The sequence below is a fragment of the Eleutherodactylus coqui genome, chromosome 13, assembly GCF_035609145.1.
Source record: "Eleutherodactylus coqui strain aEleCoq1 chromosome 13, aEleCoq1.hap1, whole genome shotgun sequence".
NCBI lineage: Eukaryota > Metazoa > Chordata > Amphibia > Anura > Eleutherodactylidae > Eleutherodactylus > Eleutherodactylus coqui.
The window spans coordinates 41,797,614-41,819,497 of record NC_089849.1 but is presented as its reverse complement, the minus strand read 5'-3'; the positions used below and the strand labels follow the sequence as shown (position 1 = coordinate 41,819,497).

General features: G+C 42.7%; 1 protein-coding gene across 2 annotated transcripts in view; it reads left to right on the top strand.

Annotated features, from left to right (window-relative positions):
- ERBB2 (erb-b2 receptor tyrosine kinase 2) overlaps window positions 1-21,884 on the top strand; it is a 79,418-nt gene that overhangs the window by 30,620 nt on the left and 26,914 nt on the right. For both annotated transcript variants that reach the window (XM_066586773.1, XM_066586772.1), the window contains exons 2-6: window positions 6,516-6,667; window positions 10,908-11,094; window positions 17,625-17,759; window positions 18,747-18,833; window positions 20,156-20,271. In XM_066586773.1, coding sequence (XP_066442870.1) covers window positions 6,516-6,667; window positions 10,908-11,094; window positions 17,625-17,759; window positions 18,747-18,833; window positions 20,156-20,271 — 677 coding nt within the window. The remainder of the gene's footprint in view (window positions 1-6,515; window positions 6,668-10,907; window positions 11,095-17,624; window positions 17,760-18,746; window positions 18,834-20,155; window positions 20,272-21,884) is intronic.

Below are 21,884 nucleotides of genomic sequence, written 5' to 3'. Positions count from 1 at the left end.
TTCTTCAGTTCCGTGACTTTGGGGTAATTGTAAATAGCAGATTTCTCGCTGTTGATGTCATTCCTTCTTGTGTGCTGGCATTGTAAGTTTTGCACTGCCATCTGACAGCGAGTTGATTTCAGGGTGGCCTTTTGTTGTGGATCAAGGGTGTGGACCTTGCCCGTTTACTACTGTTGGGCAGTGCTGTGTGTGGCACTATTGCTGGCACCGTTTCCTGATACACGCAATCCTCTGCGTCTCGAAGGAAGTTGATAAACATCCCATTGAGTCAGGGAGCGGCCCAGCTATTTAAATGTGGAAACCGGTTTTACCAATATAATATGAGAGGTGAAAATGTAGAGTTTCAATTATAAACATGAGCTCACGCATGTCCTAATTTCCTGATGCTGCTGCCAGCACCCTGACGACATTACAATAGGAGAAAGTATGTTTTGTTTAGAAGTTGCTATCATTTTGCTAATTCAATACCATTGCGTAACGAATTTGAAGGATTAATTTAATTTCCCTTACATTCACACAAGGCTACATTCACACAAGTGTGAATCTCAGGTGAGTTTTGTGCGTTGCGAGACGCGCAAATACGAACTCCATTCTTTAGAATTGTGTCATATACATGGGCGATGTTTTCCCTCATGGCGATGTTTCGAGGTAAAAAGATCGCTACATTTCCTATTTTTCCAACGTTCCTTGGAACGCATCACCCATTGCATTCCATGCGATGTGTTGTTTCCCATTGAAATCAATGGTAAACACTTGCCCATCCTCCGACATGCATGAAGCAAACACTAGAGAATATTAAAAACACTTAACTTCCGCAGGTAAAACATGCATTGACAAACGTGATATCGGGCCTGGTTTCCCAGCCCAATATCGCGCTTGCCCGAGTGAAGGTAGTGAATATCCGCCTCGGCCGTGGAGTGGCAGCCTAACTCTTCTTTCCTAGTGGGTAAATGTTACAACATCTCAGGGGTTTACACTAATATTAGGGAATTCTACATTTAGTGTGATTTATCTGTTCGCCATCCGTCATTGTGTACCAAAAATGAGAATGGGTTCGAGCAGAGGAATGAGGGAACTATCAACTGGACCCCTGAGTCGCTGTATAGTAAGTCACAAAAATGTAATTTTTATTCAATGTAATAAAATTAATTACAATCAAAGTCAAAAACAGAACCCTGTAAATTGCAAATGTGAACTCTGTCATGGAACAGGTGATGCAAAACAGGAGATTCAATGGCCACAGGACTACTTATAGCAGAGGGAAAGCCTACTGTTAGCCATACTCTATACCGTCAAATACCCTATGAATATAGAGAACTCGCCCTGAAAAGGTCTGACCCCGTCCAGGATTCTGACCCTGGTACAACCCTACAAAACTCCTTATTTCAGTGTTCCCCTTAAATAAGCCTATTTCCCCTTAAATAAGGGTTCATTCATTGTCTGAATAAGGGGATCCTCTATAAAAAAAAACAAAAACGATACACAAAGCTTATTTAAATAGGCAAAACAAGACATCCAACACATAAAATACCATCAGCGACAATAACCAAGCCCACAATGGAGCCATTCACTCAAACATTGTGTGGTGGAAGAATCATCTGGGACGTTATCTGGGACCATAATTACTAGTGGCCAACAATGTAAGAGGCAGGGGTGTAGCTATAAGGGTGGAGCAAGGTAGTCACACTGGGTCATGGTATATTAGTGAGCCCAGAGACCACATAAAGAGAAATCAGTATTATAAATAGCACATGATAGATGGGGGATCCTTTTACAAATTTTGCAACGGGCCTAGACGTTACACCTCTTTGTGAGAGGTGATGTAGGATCAATTGTGGATTAAGTAGACTACCGTAGTTATTACCCAGACTTGTCAAATTTCTGTGTCTCTACACACTGATAGCATCCAATCATCAGTGACATTATCAGACTTTGTAGGACACATCCTATTGTCAAGGAAAATAGGCACACCCAGTTGTCAGTTAGGCTTGGGCTACACTGAGACTTTTTATGGAATCCAAATATTTACTAAAACAGACATGTCAAGATAGGTGACAGGTCCTCTATAAATACAGTGAATCACAGGTGACATCTCTGATTGTAGTTGTTCTCTTTCCTTTTCTTTTCCATCCAGCCCAGATTGTCACAACAACATTGTCTAACGACTGTAGAGTTTCCTACTGAGGTATCTTTGGTCTCCCCACTTCTTCAGCCATCCTCAGCTGCTATAGCAACACAAATAAATCCAGACCTCAGATCAGAGATTAAAATAAACCCCAACCCCTAAATTCGGATGCGAGACCAGACCCTGCAATAAGTACAGCCCCAGGAATATACATAAACTCCAGATCAGCCTCCTAAACAAATACAGAACCCAGATCAGTCCGCTTAAATCTATAGTCCCCAACTAGACCACATATAGCAGTTCACACTCTCCTACTCTGTGGAGCCTCCTTGCTGCTGTGCTCTCTGACTTCAGGACCTGCACAAATATGGACTTGTGACCTTATCTGTCCAGGTCCTTCTGTAGGACCTGCACACATTTGTGCTAGGGATCATCGGACAAAGCAGTTTTGTTGTAGTTTTTGCCGTAATTTGTCGGAAAAAGTACAAGAAATCCATATCAAATCCATGGGCACTTTGAGTGACCACAGATGTACCTAAGGTGACTGCCCAAACAGCGCACATTATATAATCCGCTCCTGCATAAGATCTCCACAAGGCCACACACAAGCTGGGCCTTCTTTTATTAAGCACAGCTCAAACAGTTTTTTCTGCAGACTCTCCCTAGTGTGTCCGTCGCTACCTATGCAGACAGCTCAGAGTGCTAGGTGCGTGATGAAATCCGGTTAGTGAGAATTGAATAGGATGACGTATGGTAATGGAATCTTGTTTTGCACCCTCCAAATGTTTGTTCACTCAGGAGTGGAAAAAGCAGTTTGGTTAAAAATTGAAAGAGCCCCAGGCAAATGAAATTCGATGTGTGACACACACACACTGTGGTGCCTAGTAACATACAACTCAGTGACCTGTGCACGACAAATAAACTCTATAGCGCTCCTTGTTATCCTACACGGATACGATTGGTCGTGGAGTTTATACATCGACTTCTTGATAGCCTATCTCACAACAGCAACTAATTCCTATATGTCCTCTTCTCCCCATTGGGCTGCTTTGTGAATAAACTCCTCCCATGTGCATACATCTACACATACATTAAGAAGTTTTTTTCCCCAAAACGTTAACCTGCTTGCCTCCTCCTGGAGGTTGCTGCACCCCCTTCCCCCTCCTTTTTTTTTGCTGTTCTCTAAATATTCTGTTAAGGAATTCTGAGTTAATAGGAGAGGGTCCTCAGTTCAGCAGTCTCATCTATAAGACCTTACTCAGTCAACCACGTTTTCGGACCATGTGTTGTCCATGTATTCCACAGACAGCACACCGCACCATTATAGCCATCGGTGCCAGCCTTAAGTTAGATGACATCCTGCACGGAACTTTTGTTAGCGCCCCCCATAGGAAATATTATATACATATTGCGCTGATGAATAGGCTGCCAGCATTGTGCAGAAAGGCGTAAGATAGCATTATATCAATACCAGAACAGCTCAGTAAATAACTACTGTTTCAGTAGTTGACCTAAATGACATAAATGCAGAACCAGAATCAAGCTCCGTTTATATATATATATACAGTACCAGAACCAAACTCATAACAAAAATGCAGCACCAGAACCTACCCGAGTACAGAGACACAATGCCAGAACTAAGCTCAGTACATAAATAGAGCACCAAAACCAAACTTCTAACATAAATATAGCCCCAGACTACCAAGTTATGTACATAGATACAATACCAGATCCAAACTCATAACAAAAATACAGCACTAGAACCAACCTCAGTACAGAGATACAATACCAGAACCAGGCTTAAGTACATAAATATAACACCAAAATCAAACTCATAACATAAATGCAATACCAAAACCAAGCTCATAACATAAAACTAAGCAATCGTGTTGCAGATGGGCCCAGAGTGGCGCCTTTGAACCTCAGAGGAGAGGAGATAGAGCTAGGAGGAAGGTGATTCATGTAGCTCCACAAGACGCTGCCACATAGAGGAAGAGGAACATCTGGCTGGGCTGACCTAAGGGGGTGATCATCCTCAGCCTACTGTACCTCCACCTGGTGCCCTCTCTACAAGTTGGCAACTAGTGCCCTGTGTGACCACATGGGTTGCACATAGCTAAGACTTGCCATGTAGCTTATGAAACTTTACACATCAGCAATTTCTCACATATGAAGAAAATTGCTGCATGTCTTTTTCCTGTCTGTTTTCACGGACAAGAATAGGACATGTAATGTGCATGCATGGTCCATGCAGACCTAGGTTGTCCATGTACTTTTCAGTGCGAGTTTTGCCTGAGCTGCTTGGGTGCAACCTGCAATACCACCATGTGAATCCAACCTTGGGTAGGGCATTGGGCTGCTGCAAATAGTGCCTCTGTGTCTAGAGGAGCCGACACGTTGGTGCATTATAGGGGCAGCCAATTGACTTCCATTGGAACCATGTAATGTGGTGGTGTAGAGAAAATGAACACTTGCTACTCAGTTCACCTACATATTACAGCTGATCGCTGGGGGTCACAGCAGCAGCACCCCTTTAAACAAAGAGGGGCCATCCAAAGATCCTGAAGACTCTAAATGTGTCATACTAGTAAAGACAATAGCTGACCTCTTCGGCTTCTTGCTGCCTCCTCATGGCTCACTTACATGATGTTATTACCAGACTTACAGATTTCTCGCTTTCAGTCCATCTGGCTCATGTTTGTTGTTCTTCCCGTTCAGGATAAGTTTCTGAGATCATTTCTATAAACTTATTTCTGGCACAGATAGTAGCCTTTCAGGTTAGGAGTGAAGGAGGTCCAAGATCCCTAGAGAAACATTATGCTGGTGACTTGGCAATATTACAGGAAGCCAGAGGGAAGTTGTTGGGGACACAGTCAAACAGATGTCATATAGGTCACTAAAGATATTTCCGGGAGAAAGCCACAGAGTTTCCTGACGGCGTGCTGGACACGAGCTGATACATGGAAGAAGAGGACAGATTGGATTAACCCTTCCGCAAACCACTGACTGGGAAGTGATATATATTAAAGATGTATATTATTAACATACAGGCTTAAAATCTCTTCCGGGTGCTCACCTCCATCAATGAGAACAGGCAGTTGCTTATAGACGAACAACTGCCTGTTTACATTAAGCAAGAAGCCACTCATTAGTCGCTTCATTTCAGTCAGCTGAAACAAAGCAACTAATGAGTGATTCAGTATCTTGTTGGCTCCTTCTTTTACACAGTATGACTATTGGTCAAAAATTGCTTGTTTGAGCAATTTTTTTTTTGGCATGCTAGCCCATGTAAAAGTACCCTAATGTATTTCAACATCACAGTCAACAAAATCCTAGCCAGTCTAGGTGTTTGATATATTTTATTTCAAGCACACCTGATGCAACTGATGAAGCCTTTGATTAGTTGCATCAGGTGTGCTTGAGACAACAGTTGATCTGCAAATGTGTCATCCTACGAGGGATTGTACTCAGAGAGTTGAATAAGTCTAAGACTGCAGTAGGCATTAAAAGTGGCATCTTGTGTTGTATATAAACACAGTATTAGTTATGGTGAGCTATTTAAATAATTTTTTTTTTTCAAACAGTTGAACATTTGTACAATTTATTTATTTTTTAATGGAAAAGTTACCGCCATTTTAGCTGTCAGCCAGATTCCAATAGAGTGAATAGGGAGGGGGGATGGGTGACAGCTCTGACAATTACAGCATCTTTTCACACTGCTTTGATACATGTCTTGTAAACTCTCAGGGTCACTTATAGCATTTGTTGTCAGAGCGGACAATACCGACCGCATACAGAGCGCAATAAAAAGAGAGTTTGCATTGAGTATAATAACCGGGGGTGGAGTGGAGACGTGTCTGCAATGTGTCCCACCAATAATGAGCCGTTGACCCATGGTTACCTGTCCTGTGGTGTATCCATTTCCACTTGTTAATCCAAGTCCATACGGAAAATGTAACAAGAGGAAACGATCCAGCTTGTGGTATAATTAAAACGTCCATTCTTTATTGAAGATAGCATGAAAACGTCATGGCATAGGCATACATGTAGCAATTAATATGAGGACCGGCAGCAGAATGGAATCAACAGTCTATGTGTTTTGGGTTCCACAACCTTACTCATGGCCACCATATTGATTGCTACATGTATGCCTATGCCAGGAAGCTTTTATGCTATCTGCAATAAGGTATGGATGTTTTACTTATACTGCATTGTGTACTGTTGTGACATCGTCTGGAGTCTTTGGATTCCAGCGCTTTGGACTTTCATGTGGAACATGACTTGGAGAGTTGCATTATCTCAGATTGTCACTGAGAATAGACGTATGAAGTCTGAAGTTACTAGTCCTTATTAATACTTAGAATTCCCTTTTTTCTGTCTTATTTCACAGTCTGCACTGGAACGGACATGAAACTGCTTCATCCATACAGCTATCAGAGTCATTACGAGACTTTGCGGACCCTCTACCAGGATTGTCAGGTTATCCAGGGTAACTTGGAGATCACCTACCTGAAGGAAGACGACGATGTGTCTTTTCTAAAAGTGAGTTTAACTGCTCCTATTCCACAAGATGCTGCAGAATATTCCGCCATGCTGAAAAATCCACACCAAAAATCCGTGTTTCTAATGTGCGAATTTTGACGAGGATTGAAAAATAGATTAAGGGCTTACTCACACAGATGCATGCTTGTACGTTGCGCAGAGAATAAAACTCATTGTTTTCAGTGTTTACACTGGGAAGAGCCCACTAACTAATTTTAAACATAAAATATAACTTTTATTCACTCTGTTAAAAATTGAGCTCACTGACAAACATACACAGATATATATCAATCTAAATGATCAATTTACGATCAGTAAAGTATCAACACTGTAGTTCCAATATTAATAGATTCTGTTGGTGGACAAAAAGTATATAAATTATGCACGATCAACTTGTTTTTGTGTATCGTGCAGAAATTAATTTATTCTCCCACAGTCGACGCGTTTCTTCAGTCACCTCCAACCTGTGACTGATTCATCAGGATGGGGAGACAGTATATTACAGAAATAGGTCCACTTTGATGATGGATAGTGAGGATGTATTAATCACTTATCAAAAACTCCCTTTTTTTTTTTTTTTTTTTTTTTTTTTTTTTCTTGTGGATTTTTATATAGTACGGGAGTTTTCTTTTCCCCCAAATTTGATGATACTTGTGTTGCAAATGGTCTGAATTATGATATTAGTTGGTTTCAGCTCAGTACTTGAAGTATCCAGCCCAGATTGATTTAAGTTTAATCGTGGTTAACGGATGCCATCCGAGCTAAATCTCTAACCACATTAATGATATCATTCAGGAATCATGTGGTTATGATAATTCACGGACTGGTATCCAACTGATGTATGTATCTTCACTGTGACTCTGTTAGACTAATGGTCATCAGTGTGATCTTATTTCATAAATTATTCTAGTAACTTACTGGGGTACTTCTGTGTAGCTGTCCCTGATGTTTGTTTATAAACCATCAGTAAGTAGCTAACAGATGTTACACAGCTACTTGAAATGTTTTTATATAGGCGGTCATAAACACAGTTGGGCCTCAATATTATGAGCCCATTGATAAACTGTGTTATCATTAGTGTCCTTAGTGCAGCTTTAGGTTAGTCTAAGTCAAAAGAGCTAGATACTTTGGCTCAATTGCAGTGACTGAACACTAAAGCTGACTTAGTTTGCTGCCCAGATCACTAAAGAGAGCTGTAACATAGTACTGGAATCGGATGTGATATCTGATAGCACCCTTCAACCTTTCCCACACAGCACAGCATGTGCAACCGCTGGGATCAATGTCCCACAATAAACTGACAGACCTGGTCTGTCAGTTTATTGTGGGACATTGATCCCAGCGGTTGCACATGCTGTGCTGTGTGGGAAAGGTTGAAGGGTGCTATCAGATATCACATCCGATTCCAGTACTATGTTACAGCTCTCTTTAGTGATCTGGGCAGCAAACTAAGTCAGCTTTAGTGTTCAGTCACTGCAATTGAGCCAAAGTATCTAGCTCTTTTGACTTAGACTAACCTAAAGCTGCACTAAGGACACTAATGATAACACAGTTTATCAATGGGCTCATAATATTGAGGCCCAACTGTGTTTATGACCGCCTATATAAAAACATTTCAAGTAGCTGTGTAACATCTGTTAGCTACTTACTGATGGTTTATAAACAAACATCAGGGACAGCTACACAGAAGTACCCCAGTAAGTTACTAGAATAATTTATGAAATAAGATCACACTGATGACCATTAGTCTAACAGAGTCACAGTGAAGATACATACATCAGTTGGATACCAGTCCGTGAATTATCATAACCACATGATTCCTGAATGATATCATTAATGTGGTTAGAGATTTAGCTCGGATGGCATCCGTTAACCACGATTAAACTTAAATCAATCTGGGCTGGATACTTCAAGTACTGAGCTGAAACCAACTAATATCATAATTCAGACCATTTGCAACACAAGTATCATCAAATTTGGGGGAAAAGAAAACTCCCGTACTATATAAAAATCCACAAGAAAAAAAAAAAAAAAAAGGGGAGTTTTTGATAAGTGATTAATACATCCTCACTATCCATCATCAAAGTGGACCTATTTCTGTAATATACTGTCTCCCCATCCTGATGAATCAGTCACAGGTTGGAGGTGACTGAAGAAACGCGTCGACTGTGGGAGAATAAATTAATTTCTGCACGATACACAAAAACAAGTTGATCGTGCATAATTTATATACTTTTTGTCCACCAACAGAATCTATTAATATTGGAACTACAGTGTTGATACTTTACTGATCGTAAATTGATCATTTAGATTGATATATATCTGTGTATGTTTGTCAGTGAGCTCAATTTTTAACAGAGTGAATAAAAGTTATATTTTATGTTTAAAATTAGTTAGTGGGCTCTTCCCAGTGTAAATAATTAAGTTTAAAAAGAACCCTACTGTCACAGTGATCATTGTTTTCAGTGGGTTTATTCTCACTTTTGGTTTTGCGTATGCAAAAAAAAAAAAGTTGACATGCTCTATGTTGGTGCACACTTGCACACCAAAGGCGTCTATTGGGGTGCACAATTTTGCGGGGAAATCAATACCACCAAGGACTAATTAGACTGCAAAGCCTTTTAAATTACGGGTGTGTCCTTCGCTAATGTGAATGTCCCCCAGCAACTCAGAAAGTAGCGCAGATACACGTACACACCATTTCTGCGCTCTTGACATGCAGATTTTGGTATACATTTTTACTGCAGAATATTCCAACATGTGTGAAGGCACCCTAAGGCCGGGGTATTTGTGCACGCAATATGAAGAGAATAGTACCCATTGATGTCAATGGGTGCGATCTCATAGAATGGTAGAGTTGGAAGGGACCTCCAGGGTCATCGGGTCCAACCCCCTGCTCAGTGCAGGATTCACTAAATCATCCAAGACAGATGTCTGTCCAGCCTTTGTTTGAACTCACCACCTTCCGTAAGGTGTATAGTGCCAAATTATTCCGCTTTCAGGTAATTTATTTATTACCCCCTACCAAGCTGGCTACTCATTTTACAGACCTCAGAAGGATGAAAGGCTGAGTCAACCTTGAACCATGCAGGGATTGAACCTGCAACCTTCAGGTCATGAGCAGGAGCTTAGGACTGCATTCTGCTGTTTTAACTCTCTGCATCACACATGGCTTCTACTTCCCATTTCTTTTTTTGCACATGCATTTTGTGCGCACAGAAAAAAAAATGTGGCAAGCTCTATTTTTGTGCGCATTAGGTCTTCCTAGAAGTCTATGGGGGGTGCGCAAATGTGCACTGAATGCGTGAGTAAATGCGCAATATACTGGGCAATTCAGTGGAAAAAAACATCTGGACTTCATTAAGCTAGATAGCCATTTAAATCGGAACATGTTCGCCCACTGTGCACAAATGAACATGCCCTGCATGCGCAAAACGTACATTTAAATACGCCAATATGCTCACAAATCTACCTTGTTGATAGCACAAATACTTTGCACTGAAGCGTGCGCATTTCTGCATATGCTCGTGTGAGGCCGCCCTAATAAAGCAAACTTAGGTCACACTAAGAGACCATAACATTTAAACATATTGTATATCAAGATCATGTTTAGTGCTTGCTATAGGTGAATATATATTGAGACCACCTTTACAGAATGTTACATGTGCACATATATGTTGAGGTCATGTAACGGGGTGTTACGTGTTTGTACATGCCAAGCACATGTTTAAAGGCTGTTAAACTTTGTTACATCTGAACACATGCTTGCAAAAACAGGACTTATTTCTGAACTGAGGTCATAAATTACATCTACTGATCCAGAGTCCCAGGCGGAGCTCATGGTTATAGGCTGTTAAAGGGAGCTTGTAGGCAATTTACAAACATTCCCTGGTTTAGAGTTTAAGACCCAAACCACAGCAGGTCTTCAACTGGATATTCGGGAGGTATCCTGTGGTCTGCATGGCTTACTGTACAACCTGGCCCACCAGGACTCATGCAAAGAGTAGGCAGGCAAAGTAACAACGTAGTGCCCAATGACAGGTCTATCAGATCTATAGTGCTATTGTATGGACCTTGTTGATAAAATTAAACATTTCTCTATTTAGGTATTATAATTGCGCCCTTTTCATCATTAGAGTATTTTGCAGCCCTATGAGGGCATCCAGAATGGCACGCTGACCGTCACTGTGGTAAAGCGTGGCAGCTCTGTGTATGACTTAACTCATGCTTGCCTTTTTAGGACATCAAGGAAGTGCAGGGCTATGTTTTAATAGCATACAATCTGCTGAGTTACATCCCTTTGGAGAAATTGCGCATTATTCGTGGAGCTCAACTCTATCAGGATCGGTACGCCTTAGCAGTGCTGTCCAACTCACAATCTGGAGGAACGGTTGGCCTGAGAGAACTGCGCATGAGGAGCCTCACAGGTGAGCCGCGTTTGTAGAGGAGACATCGGCTTATCTAGGTGAAGTAATGCTATATCCAGTTACTGTGGATTATACTAGGTCTACTGGTTTGTAAGAGGATTGTCTGCACTTGAACGAAAATAAAGGGAATGCAGCACTGAGAAGGAACGTCTTAGTAAATACCAGAATTGGGTCCTTGTCCTAGGGCTATCACCATATTTCCAACCTCATTCCAGGAAGAGAAGGTCTTGTTCAACCCCTCTTACTACTTTCTTTCTAGGAAACATCATGAACCTCGATCTTCTTCTCTCTTACTATGGTTGCTATCATTGCTATAAGAGCTCTCCACAAGGGAAATGAAGCCATCTTGGTGCTCCTACGTGCATGGAGAGGATAGAAATTCTGGGTCGTAAACTTTGTGACCCAATTAACTCTGTTGCACCAGAGTTAATTGAGAAATTAAAGAGCTTCTTGATAGGAAGATATTAAAATGTGAATGTCAGCGAGTAAATGTAGATCTGCCTTGCTACTTACTGATTTAGCTTAATGCTAGATCTGGAGGTAGCACTTGGGGAACCCTGGTATTCACCCTGAACCCCTCCAAGCTGGATTTGGTCTTCACTGTACGGTCCCCAAGTCTTTACTCGAAGAAGTAGTCTTAGTGAAGTGGCAACTGATGCGTCATTAGTCCAAGGTGCGGTGAAGGAAGGTATGAGCAGAGATGTAACCATAAAACAAGCCAAGGTCAGGGCTGGCAGAATGCATTCAGATAGATGGTCTGGGTCAGGGCAGGTCCAGTAAACATAGTTGAGGTCAGGGAAGGAGAGATCAGAGTTGTCAGAGAACAGGCCGAAGTCGGTAAATGAAATGGAATACATTAGCTGAACAGGCTTACACATCTGGGAGACCAAATTGCTTAGGCATCTTCCTTAGGCCTTATTCACATGAGCGTTTTTACGTTGCTATTTATCCGCGTTTATACGTCGGCCAAAAATCGCGACCATCTGAAGCATTGGTTTCCAATGTATTCGTTGAGATGACCGATTTATAGCCGCATAAAAATGTCTCGCCGGAAAATATAGGAGATACGCGACCGAATTTATATGCTGCTGGAAAAGATAGGTCTTGCCCTATCCTTTGACCAATATATGCTGGTGGCTCCCAAACACTCCTATGAACAGAAGATTAAGAAACAGATTAATAGCACTCCAATGGTAGAAAATTATAGGTATGGTAAAAAGACTATAACGGGGTGGACCCACCCCAGACATAACGGGACCCTCTGGGGATCCTGGTACGTCGAATGATCCTGGTTGGCAGATTATGAAATCACAGATGCAATCAATTGGTGTTGCTCAAAGAGTGGAGGCTCCATTCACACTGGTCTTATTGACATCCCAGCAGGAGAGCATCGTGGGGTAGCTCTAGGTATTTCATACCAGAGAACAAAACTGGAATAGTGGACAGAAAAAGCAAGCCCCAACGCTTCAGTGGTCTGGATACAAAAAGGAAATAACTTACTTTGTAGGGGTGCCTGGTCCGCGGCACCCCTCAATCCCAGGAGGCTTTGAAAGTAGGAGTATGTTCAAAGTTTCCAAGGATAGAAGTTTATTTGGATAAGTGCAACACGTTTCGGCTTTAGACAAGCCTTTTTCAAGCTTTGGCCGTGTGAATGGATGAGAAAACGCTAATTTTGGCCGCAACTCGATTGCGGCTTTTCTTCATTCACTTGATTTTATGCCGCGTGCGGGCGACCATAAAAACGCATATGCTTGTTTGAAGGAGGCCTTAAGGAAAGGATGCCAGTCCTGACAGGTGATAGGTGGGGGACATATTTGGGAAGCACACACTGACCCTTTAAGAAGGCAGGCAAGAGCATGCACCTTCTTTGGGCAGAGACAGAGGATCTGGTGGAGAAGTGGATGCGGCATTTGCCGTGAGAGTTGGGATGGTGAGCAGGTAATCCAGAAGCCATGACAGCAGTGAGTTAGTACACCGTTACAGTAAAGTAACTTGGTTGGCATTTTAAGGCCCCCATAGAAATTAGAGAAAAGTTGTTGAAACTCACTGATTTTGCTGCGACTGGACAACTACCGTATGTGTATAGAGGTCTCCTGAATCCCCCTCAACAGATGATGTCAGGAAAAAAAAAGAATCAGGTACATTGAATATCAGCACTCAATACTTGAATCCTTGAAGATAAGCTACTGCCAGATCTGTCTAGGAGTGGCTTACACCCCTCTGCCATTGAGAACACATAATGCGGGTATAATAGAGTCGCTCCCTGCTGTAACTTTATCCATTACCAGCCCATATTGGAACACACCTAATAGAAGACAACACAGTTTTGGTTTTGGATAATTTGGCCACAGCAGCCATTTAATTACAAACAAATTTGCATATATTAACATCATTTTAACCCAACTTAAATCAACCAAAACAAAGTGGAGGTCCTTGGAGCCCCAACATCTGTCACCTCACCATTCTCCATGAAGTATATATACCAATTGCCTCGAGCCACTCGCAACCGAGACCCACTAGTCTCTACAAGGCTAGACACACCACCATCTCAGCATTGATTACCACCTGTCAGAGCCAAGAGGTGACAGACCTAATACCAACCAAGAATAACATGGGGAGAAGGTGGCTCTCCACCCCCTGCCTTCCTCCCCCAACTACAAAGACCCTCCCACCCGCCATTGCCATGACAATGATAATAACCCTTCCCTCATCATTTCCTTTGTAAATCATCACAAAAACATTCCCACTGCATTGTCCATAGGGAATAGGGTGGGACTTGCTTCTTCTCTTGATGCAATCTCCTCACGACTGATGTCATCAACGGTTCTTCCCACACTTTTTCGCTCCACCCCTTCTTTCGCAATAACTTCACCTTTCCCTTGCTCCAGCTCCACATTTTTCTTCTGATGTCAACACCTCCTATTTCACTTCCCTTCTAACCCCATCATGCCCGGGCCTCTACCTACAGCCCTGCCGGCCTCAGTCCGGCCCTCACTTGAACAATCAGCCAAGCCGAGCATCCATACATATGGGGGAAGGACTGAAGAGATAGTTGTTGGCTAAACTAAAAGAGCGTATTTATACTTTGCTGTTTGACTGGTCTGTATTTGTCATTACTTAGAAGCCTTTTGATGACCTCCTGCTTCACCCCAGTAGTTGAAAGCTCTTTTCTCTCAGAATTTGGATAAACATTTAAAAATAGCAATAAAAAATTTAATTTGAAAGGAGAAAAATCTGCAGATTGTGAATGCAGCTGCCCAGCGAGGAATCTTTATTAGATTGAGCATTTAACTAATTCCTTTCTCGGTTAATCCAATGCTGTAGGCTGGAATTATCTTTGTAAATGTAAAAATCATGTTCAATTATCATCTCAATAACTCACTCACAATGGTACACAATGGGTGTACAGTTGCAAGAAAAAAGTAAGTGAACCCTTTGGAATTACCCGAATTTCTGTGTTAGTTACTATAAAAAGTGGTCTGATTGTTATCTAAGTCACAGTTATAGACAAACTCTAACTAATAACACACAGATATACCATTTATGACTTTTACTGCGCACACTGAGTAAGCATGTACAGTGCAAGGAGAAAAAGTAAGTGAACCCTTGAATTTAATAACTTGTAGACTCTCCTTTAAAACAATCACCTCCTGCAGCTGCAGATTAGATATCAATGTTGAGAAGGACTTTTTTACCATTCATCCCGGAAAATTAATATTTCTGGGATGCCTTGCGCACACTGTTATCATCAGGTCATGCCACAGTATTTTGATAAGGTTAAGATCAGAACTCTTACTTAGATATTCTAAAGCACAAATCTTCATTTTCAATTGTATTTTATTCGATCTACTTGTGTTCTTTGGATCTTTGCCTTTTTGCATCACCCCACGTCTCTTCAGAGTGAGGTCATGGACGACTGCCCTTACATTCTCCTGTAAATTCTTTTGATCCACTGTAGAATTTATTATTCTCCTAGTGATCGCAAGGTGTCCAGGCCCGGAGACAGCAAAGCAGCCCCAACCCATGAGGCCACCTCTGCCATGCTTCAGTTTGGATGAGGCTTTGGTGTTAATGTGTACTATTTTTTCTTCTCCAAACATAACATTCTGCACTTATGCTATAAAGTTCAATTTTATCTCATCTGCCCATAGAACATTTTCCCAGCATTGTGGAATATACAGGTCGTCTCAGGCAAACTTGAGACAGTCATCTTCCTTTGTAGTGTCTCTCCGTGAACACCATATTTGAGTGTTTTTCTGATAGTGGACACATGAACAGAGGTTTTTGCAGTTTGTAGAGTCTTCTGTAGGTCTTTTGCGGTTCCCCCTGGGTTCTTTCTCATTTCTTTCAGGATTGCCTGTTGTACTCTTGGAGTAATCTGAATAGGACATCCACTTCTAGGTAGAGTAGCAAGAGTCCTGAATTTTTTGTGTAGATAATTTGTCTAACCGTTCATTGATGTGTACTCTGGTCTTTAGCAATTCTTTTGTAACCTTTTTGAGCATTATGCATCTCTATAACACATGTTCTGAGGTCTACTGAAAGTTTTTTGCTTCGAGGTATGGTTCACACTAACCAATCTTTCTTGAGAAGAACAGGTATGTCAGTAACCAGGCTTTGTGTGCCTTTATTTATTGGGCAAAGAACTTGTAAAACACCCACTCCCAATTTCATCTCCTTAGGGAAACACCATTTGCCAGTTAGTTCTTGGAGAAGTTATTGACACAGAAGTTCACTTACTTTTTCGTCTTGCAATGTGGATATTTACTCAGTGTGCTCAATAAAATACATGAGGCCTCGTGCACACGGGCACGCATGGATTCCATGTGGGAAATCCCGCACGGAATCCTCCCGAGCCTGCTGCCGGCGACCCTGCGTACTTATCAGATGATCTTTTCTTCTGTATGCGGATGTGCCACCGCCATGCCCGGCTCACATGCGCAGTACATATTTCTCTGCGCCGTCACCATTGCCTTTAATTGAAGCCGTCCCTGCGTATTCCGCTCTAAAATAGAGTATGCTGCAATTTTATTTCGGCATGGAGTGGCTGCAAATAAAATCTGCTGGTGTGCGTGGAGAGAGGAATCTCCACGCACATCAATGGGCACATTGAGCAGCGGATCTCCAGCGCCTGCTGATAAGCGCGGAATCCACTACTTAATTTGCCCCGTGTGCATAAGGCCTGAATGGCACATCAATTTGTATGTTATTAGTTACATTGTGTTTCTCCATTACTGTGATTTAACCTAAATAAAAATTTGTCCACATTTTATTAGTAATTAATGCAGAAATCCAGGTAATTCCAAAGTGTTCACTTAAAGGGGTTGTCCCGCGGCAAAACAGCTCAGTCCCCCATGTTCAGCAAACATCACAAACTACCCATGTAAATCGTTTGTATAGACCATTTCTACTCACCATGAAGCAGTTTTATGAGGTTATATAATTCTTCCTCCAAGATGGCTGCCGTCATTTCCCAAGGTGCACCGCTGGTCTTCTCCCATGGTGCACCGCGGGTCTTCTCCCATGGTGCACCGTGGATGTTCTTCTCCAGTCTGAGCTCCACTGCCGATTACAGCCATCTCATTGGCTGATCGGCACCACGTGACGGGGGCGGAGCTATGCGATGACGCGGAGAAGAGGGAGGAGCCAGTACGCAGCTCGTGAGCCCGGACCATCCAGAAGAGGAATCTTCAGTGCGCAAGCGCGACTGTTCCTGCGACCAGAGGAGAAGTTTGGTCGGCGCCATGGAAACGGGGACGCTAGCACAGGGGGGGGGGGACCCCCTGTAGGTAAGTAAATAACTTCTGTATGGCCAATATTTAATGCACAATGTATATTACAAAGTGCATTAATATGGCCATACAGAAGTGTTTAACCCCACTTGCTGTCGCGGGACAACCCCTTTAAGCCCAATTTACAGGAGCCGATGATCGCTAAAAAGTCGCTAATCGGCGGTCGTTGTGCGTGTAAATGTGCGCCCATTGTGCACTTTTCAGGCACTGCTAGCTGATCCTTAAATTCAGTCCAACCTAAAAATCGTCCTTCACTCTTATCAGTAGATCTCCACTGGGAGTGCTGATAGCATTGTTTCCAGCTTGAAAACAAAGGATCTGAGTGCAGATAATAGCCCTCAGGCTATTAACTGCTTTCAGCTGAGGCTTCATTTACACACCTAATTGGTACTTAAGTAGCTGAGTAGCTACTTAATACTTTATGCAAAATGATCGCTCAAAGCTGTCACTCAAACGATCTTTGAGCGATCATCTGCTGGTGTAAATGGGCCTTTACATTTTCTTGCAATTGTATGTGCTTAATTACTGGTCTGCTTGCAGCATTTGATGTGGGTTTCCTTCACAGAGTCCATTTAAAGTACAGTCAGTGAGGAAATAGTGGCATAAGAACATCACTCCAAACAAAGCAAAAACTTTTGTAGGACAAAAAAACAGGACAGCTTGTTTTGGAGAACCCAGCACATGTATATATGACATGGACAGACATTCTAAGTTTTTTTCCTTTGCTTATTTCTACAGAGATCCTAAATGGTGGGCTGATCATAGAGAATAACACCCAACTTTGCTTTCATGAAACCATCAAATGGCAGGACATCCTGAGTCAGAACAACCCTTTCCATAAGGATGTGGTTCTAGGGCGTGGGAGTCGTCCATGTAAGTAAGCTTGGCTGGCATATAGATTTAAAGGTGGCTGATTTCTACTCAGTGCGGTGGCAGTGGTGGTGGGGGTCAGTTAACATACATACATCAGGCTGGGTTTCCAAAAAAACCCACCCACAATGGCTGCATAAGGTTTTGCTGGAAGAAGGTCATTACCACCAACCATTGGCCACTTCGGTTAAACAGGGGGTTACAACAGCAAGGAAAAATAACCCTATGGTACGTTTACACGTTGAGGAAATGGTTTAGATTTTCGGAAGCAGAAAATCTGCTGCATTATCGCATCATTTCCGCATCAAAAACCATTGGTGTGGATTTTAGTGCAGATCCACAGCTGATTTCATCCTTTCAATAGAATGGGTGAAGTCTGCTGCGGATCCGCACCAAAATCTGTGTTGAAATCTACACCAGTGGTGCAGATTTTGACACAGTTTTTCATGCAGATTTTGACACAGTTTTTCATGCAGATTTTGGCACAGATTTTCAATTATGGAAGATGCATAGCATTTCCGTTGCATCTGTATTTCAGAAAATTCCACAGTGAATTCGACCGTGTGAACATACCCTAACAGCAATCTGCATTCATCAGTTTAGTCTCACAGTTATGGGGAATTGCTATGATGGCTTATTAGGAACTATCTGAACATGATTTTGCATAACCAGATCATTAAAGTGTATTCTGAGATACAGATGTAGCAAGGTTTAACCTACAGCTGCAACAAGTTATTTTAACACCACAAAAGCAATTGAAAAGCTATTGAAATGGCAAGAAAAAGTTCTGCAGCACAGTTTATTTAACGCGCAAATGTAAAGTTGAACTTTGCTACATCCATAGTTCCATAAATCTGATTCAGGCCATAAATTTGTGGACTATTGGACGTGTGGTGTTAAAGTAGACCATCAGATCATCAGCAGTGTTCTTAGTCACGAAAGAAGATGAGATTAGTTGGTGACTCTCTTGGTTTCTTTCCTCTCTTTAAGGTCCCCAATGTTCAAGCAGCTGTGGATCCCTACCTTCAGGAACAGCTGGGTCATGCTGGGGAGAGGGCACAGAGAACTGCCAAATTTGTGAGTACCTGGTATGATTTGTATAACTACTAGAGATGAGCAAGCATACTCGTTAAGGACAAATACTCGAGCGAGTATCGTCCTTTTCGAGTATCTGCCTGCTCGCCCGCAAAGATTCGGGTCCTGGCGGGGGTGAGCGGTGGGTTGTGGGAGTGAGCAGGGGGGAGAGAGAGATCCCCCCCCCCCCCGCTCTCCCCCTCCGCCACCCGAATCTTTGCGGACGAGCAGGCAGATACTACTCAAAAAGGACGATACTCGCTCGAGTATTTGTCCTTAACGAGTATGCTCGCTCATCTCTAATGACTACCACTGTACAGAGTGAAAGAAACTCCAACAGCTACCGAACTTATCACTTCAGTACCTTAAGGGCCTTTTCATTGTATCAAAATTTGCTGAACATGATTCTGGCACTGATTTAAGACTTCTGCTCTGGATGCTTCCAAGATAGTAGAACACTCTAAGGATTCCCCTGGTTTTCATCTTTTAACCCCTTTTTGAGGGATATGGTCTTCACTGCAGGAAACCCTCTGTTTGTTGTCCCCAGAAGTAGTCTCAGTGCAGTGACAGCTGACCCGGGTGGGCCAAACGGCACCGAAGTGTGGTACCAAATGAACAGGCAAGGACATAGTCAGTATAACAGGCGAGGTTAGGGCAAGCAGAGTTAATGAAATATGGTGAAACAGGTTGCAAGTCAGGGCAGATGGCAATCAGGCAAGACTTCATCAGCATACAAGCTGAGGTCAGGACAGGCAGAGTTTGGGAAAGCTGGATACACAAATAAGGGTAAAATTGAGTAGCAAACTGAATACTTAGAACATTAGAAACCTTTTGCTCAAGCACCTTCCAGGAAATATATGAATAGGCTGGAGATGGAAAAGCTGGGTGTTTGCTCTAGCCGTTTAAGAAGTGTTCCAAGCATGTGCATGTAACATATGGGCAGAGAAGACAAAAGGATGCTGTAGTATCTGCCACACAGTAGACCTGGAGGATGCCAATGACCACAGCCCTGGGAGGAGTGGGGAGATGAGAAAAGGCTCCACGAGTCATGGCAGGTGGGCATAACACGTTGCCATTAAACTAAGGTTAAAAGCTTACTGTTTTGGAAGTTTGTAGCGATCTGATCTCATAAACCTGCGTTGATATTATATGAGAATGAAACATAATTCAGAATATTAAAGTGAATCAACTTGTAGATTTTCTTCACACAAACTTTGAAGACAAAGGTTATACTTCCGGAAAAGATAGACTATACAATTCTTGCATTGTGATATAAAATGCTGCACAGCCTTGGTTTGTGACCTCTGCTCTGTTCTCTGTGCCAGTAACCAGTGTTATCTGCCAGAGCGGCTGCCAGAGGTGTAAAGGGAAATATTCCAGTGACTGTTGCCATGAACAGTGCGCAGCCGGATGTACTGGGCCTAAGAACATCGACTGTCTGGTGAGAACACATAGCAACTCCTGCTGGTTCATATTCAGCTTCATTATTGTTACATATTTTCCTCATTGTGCTTATAGTTAATAGGGGAATGCACCAATACGTTGGATAAGAATAGCTGATCAAAAATATAATTCGTATTTATTTTTAAAGCGCCATTACAGGGCACAGTGCAAGGGCACTGCACATATGAAGAGGGTTTACAGTGCATAACAAAGAAGAAACAAGAATATAACTGAATGAATGACATTTCAAATGTAAGGAAGAGTCTGATCGTTTGGGGTAGCGAGTTTCCACAAGGTGGGAGAAGCTCAGGAGAAATCTCAGAGATGGTTGTGTGAGAAGCAGACAAGAAGAAAGCAGAGAAAAGGAGATTACAACAGAAATGTATGGAGGGGACAGGGTGTGGACAGAGATGTATGGAGGGGACAGGGTGTGGACAGAGATGTATGAAGGGGCAGGTTATTAAAGGAGATGCATGGACAGGACAGGTTGTGGATGGAGATGTATGGAGGAGCCAGGTTGTGGACAACAGAGATGTATGGAGGGGACAGGCTGTGGACAACAGAGATGTATGGAGGGGACAGGTTGTGGACAGAGATGTATGGAGGAGGCAGGCTGTGGACAGAGATAACCAGGATATCAAAGGAGATGCATGGAGGGGACAGGCTGTGGACAACAGGGATGTATGGAGGTGACAGGTTGTGGACAGAGATGTATGGAAGGGGCAGGTTATCAAAGGAGATAAGAGAAGGGGACAGGTCGTGGATAGAGTTGTATGGTGGAGACAGGCTGTGGACAACAGAGATTTATGGAGGAGCCAGGCTGTGGACAGAGATGTATGTAGGGGACAGGGCATGGACCTGGATGTATGTAGGTGACAAGGTGTGGACAAAGATGTATGGAAGGGGTAAGTTATCGAAGGAGATGCATAGAAGGGACAGGTTGTGGATGGAGATTTATGGAGGGGACAGGCTATGGACAACAGAGATGTATGGAGGGGACAGGTTGTGGACAGAGATGTATGGATGGAACTGGTTGTGGACAAAGATTTATGGAAGGGGTAGGTTATGGAAGGAGATGCATAGAGGGGACAGGTTGTGGATGGAGATGTATGGAGGGGACAGGCTGTGCACAACAGAGATGTATGGAGGGGATAGGTTGTGGACAAAGATGTATGGAAGGGGTAGGTTATGGAAGGAGATGTATGGAGGAGCCAAGCTGTGGACAACAGAGATGTATGGAGGGGACAGGTTGTGAATGGTCTTGTATATCATTGCTAGTATTTTCCACTGACTTTGCTGAGCAATGGCTAACCAGTGAAGGAATTGGCACAGGGGAAAGGCAATGGAGTAACGAGGAGAGACATAGATCAGTCAGGCAGCAGAGCTGAGAATGGATTGGAGGGGCACAAGAATGTTGGATGGGAGACCACAAAGAAACATTTTGCAGTAGTGTAGGTGGGAGGTCATGAGTGCATGCATTAGCATTTTTGTTGACTCAAGGTTGAAGAAAGAGCGGATTCAAGAAATTTTTTGAGACAGGCAGCAGGAGGTGGTGAGGGCTTGGTTGTGTGGTTTGAAGGACAGGACAGAGTGTAAGCGCTATTAACTGTG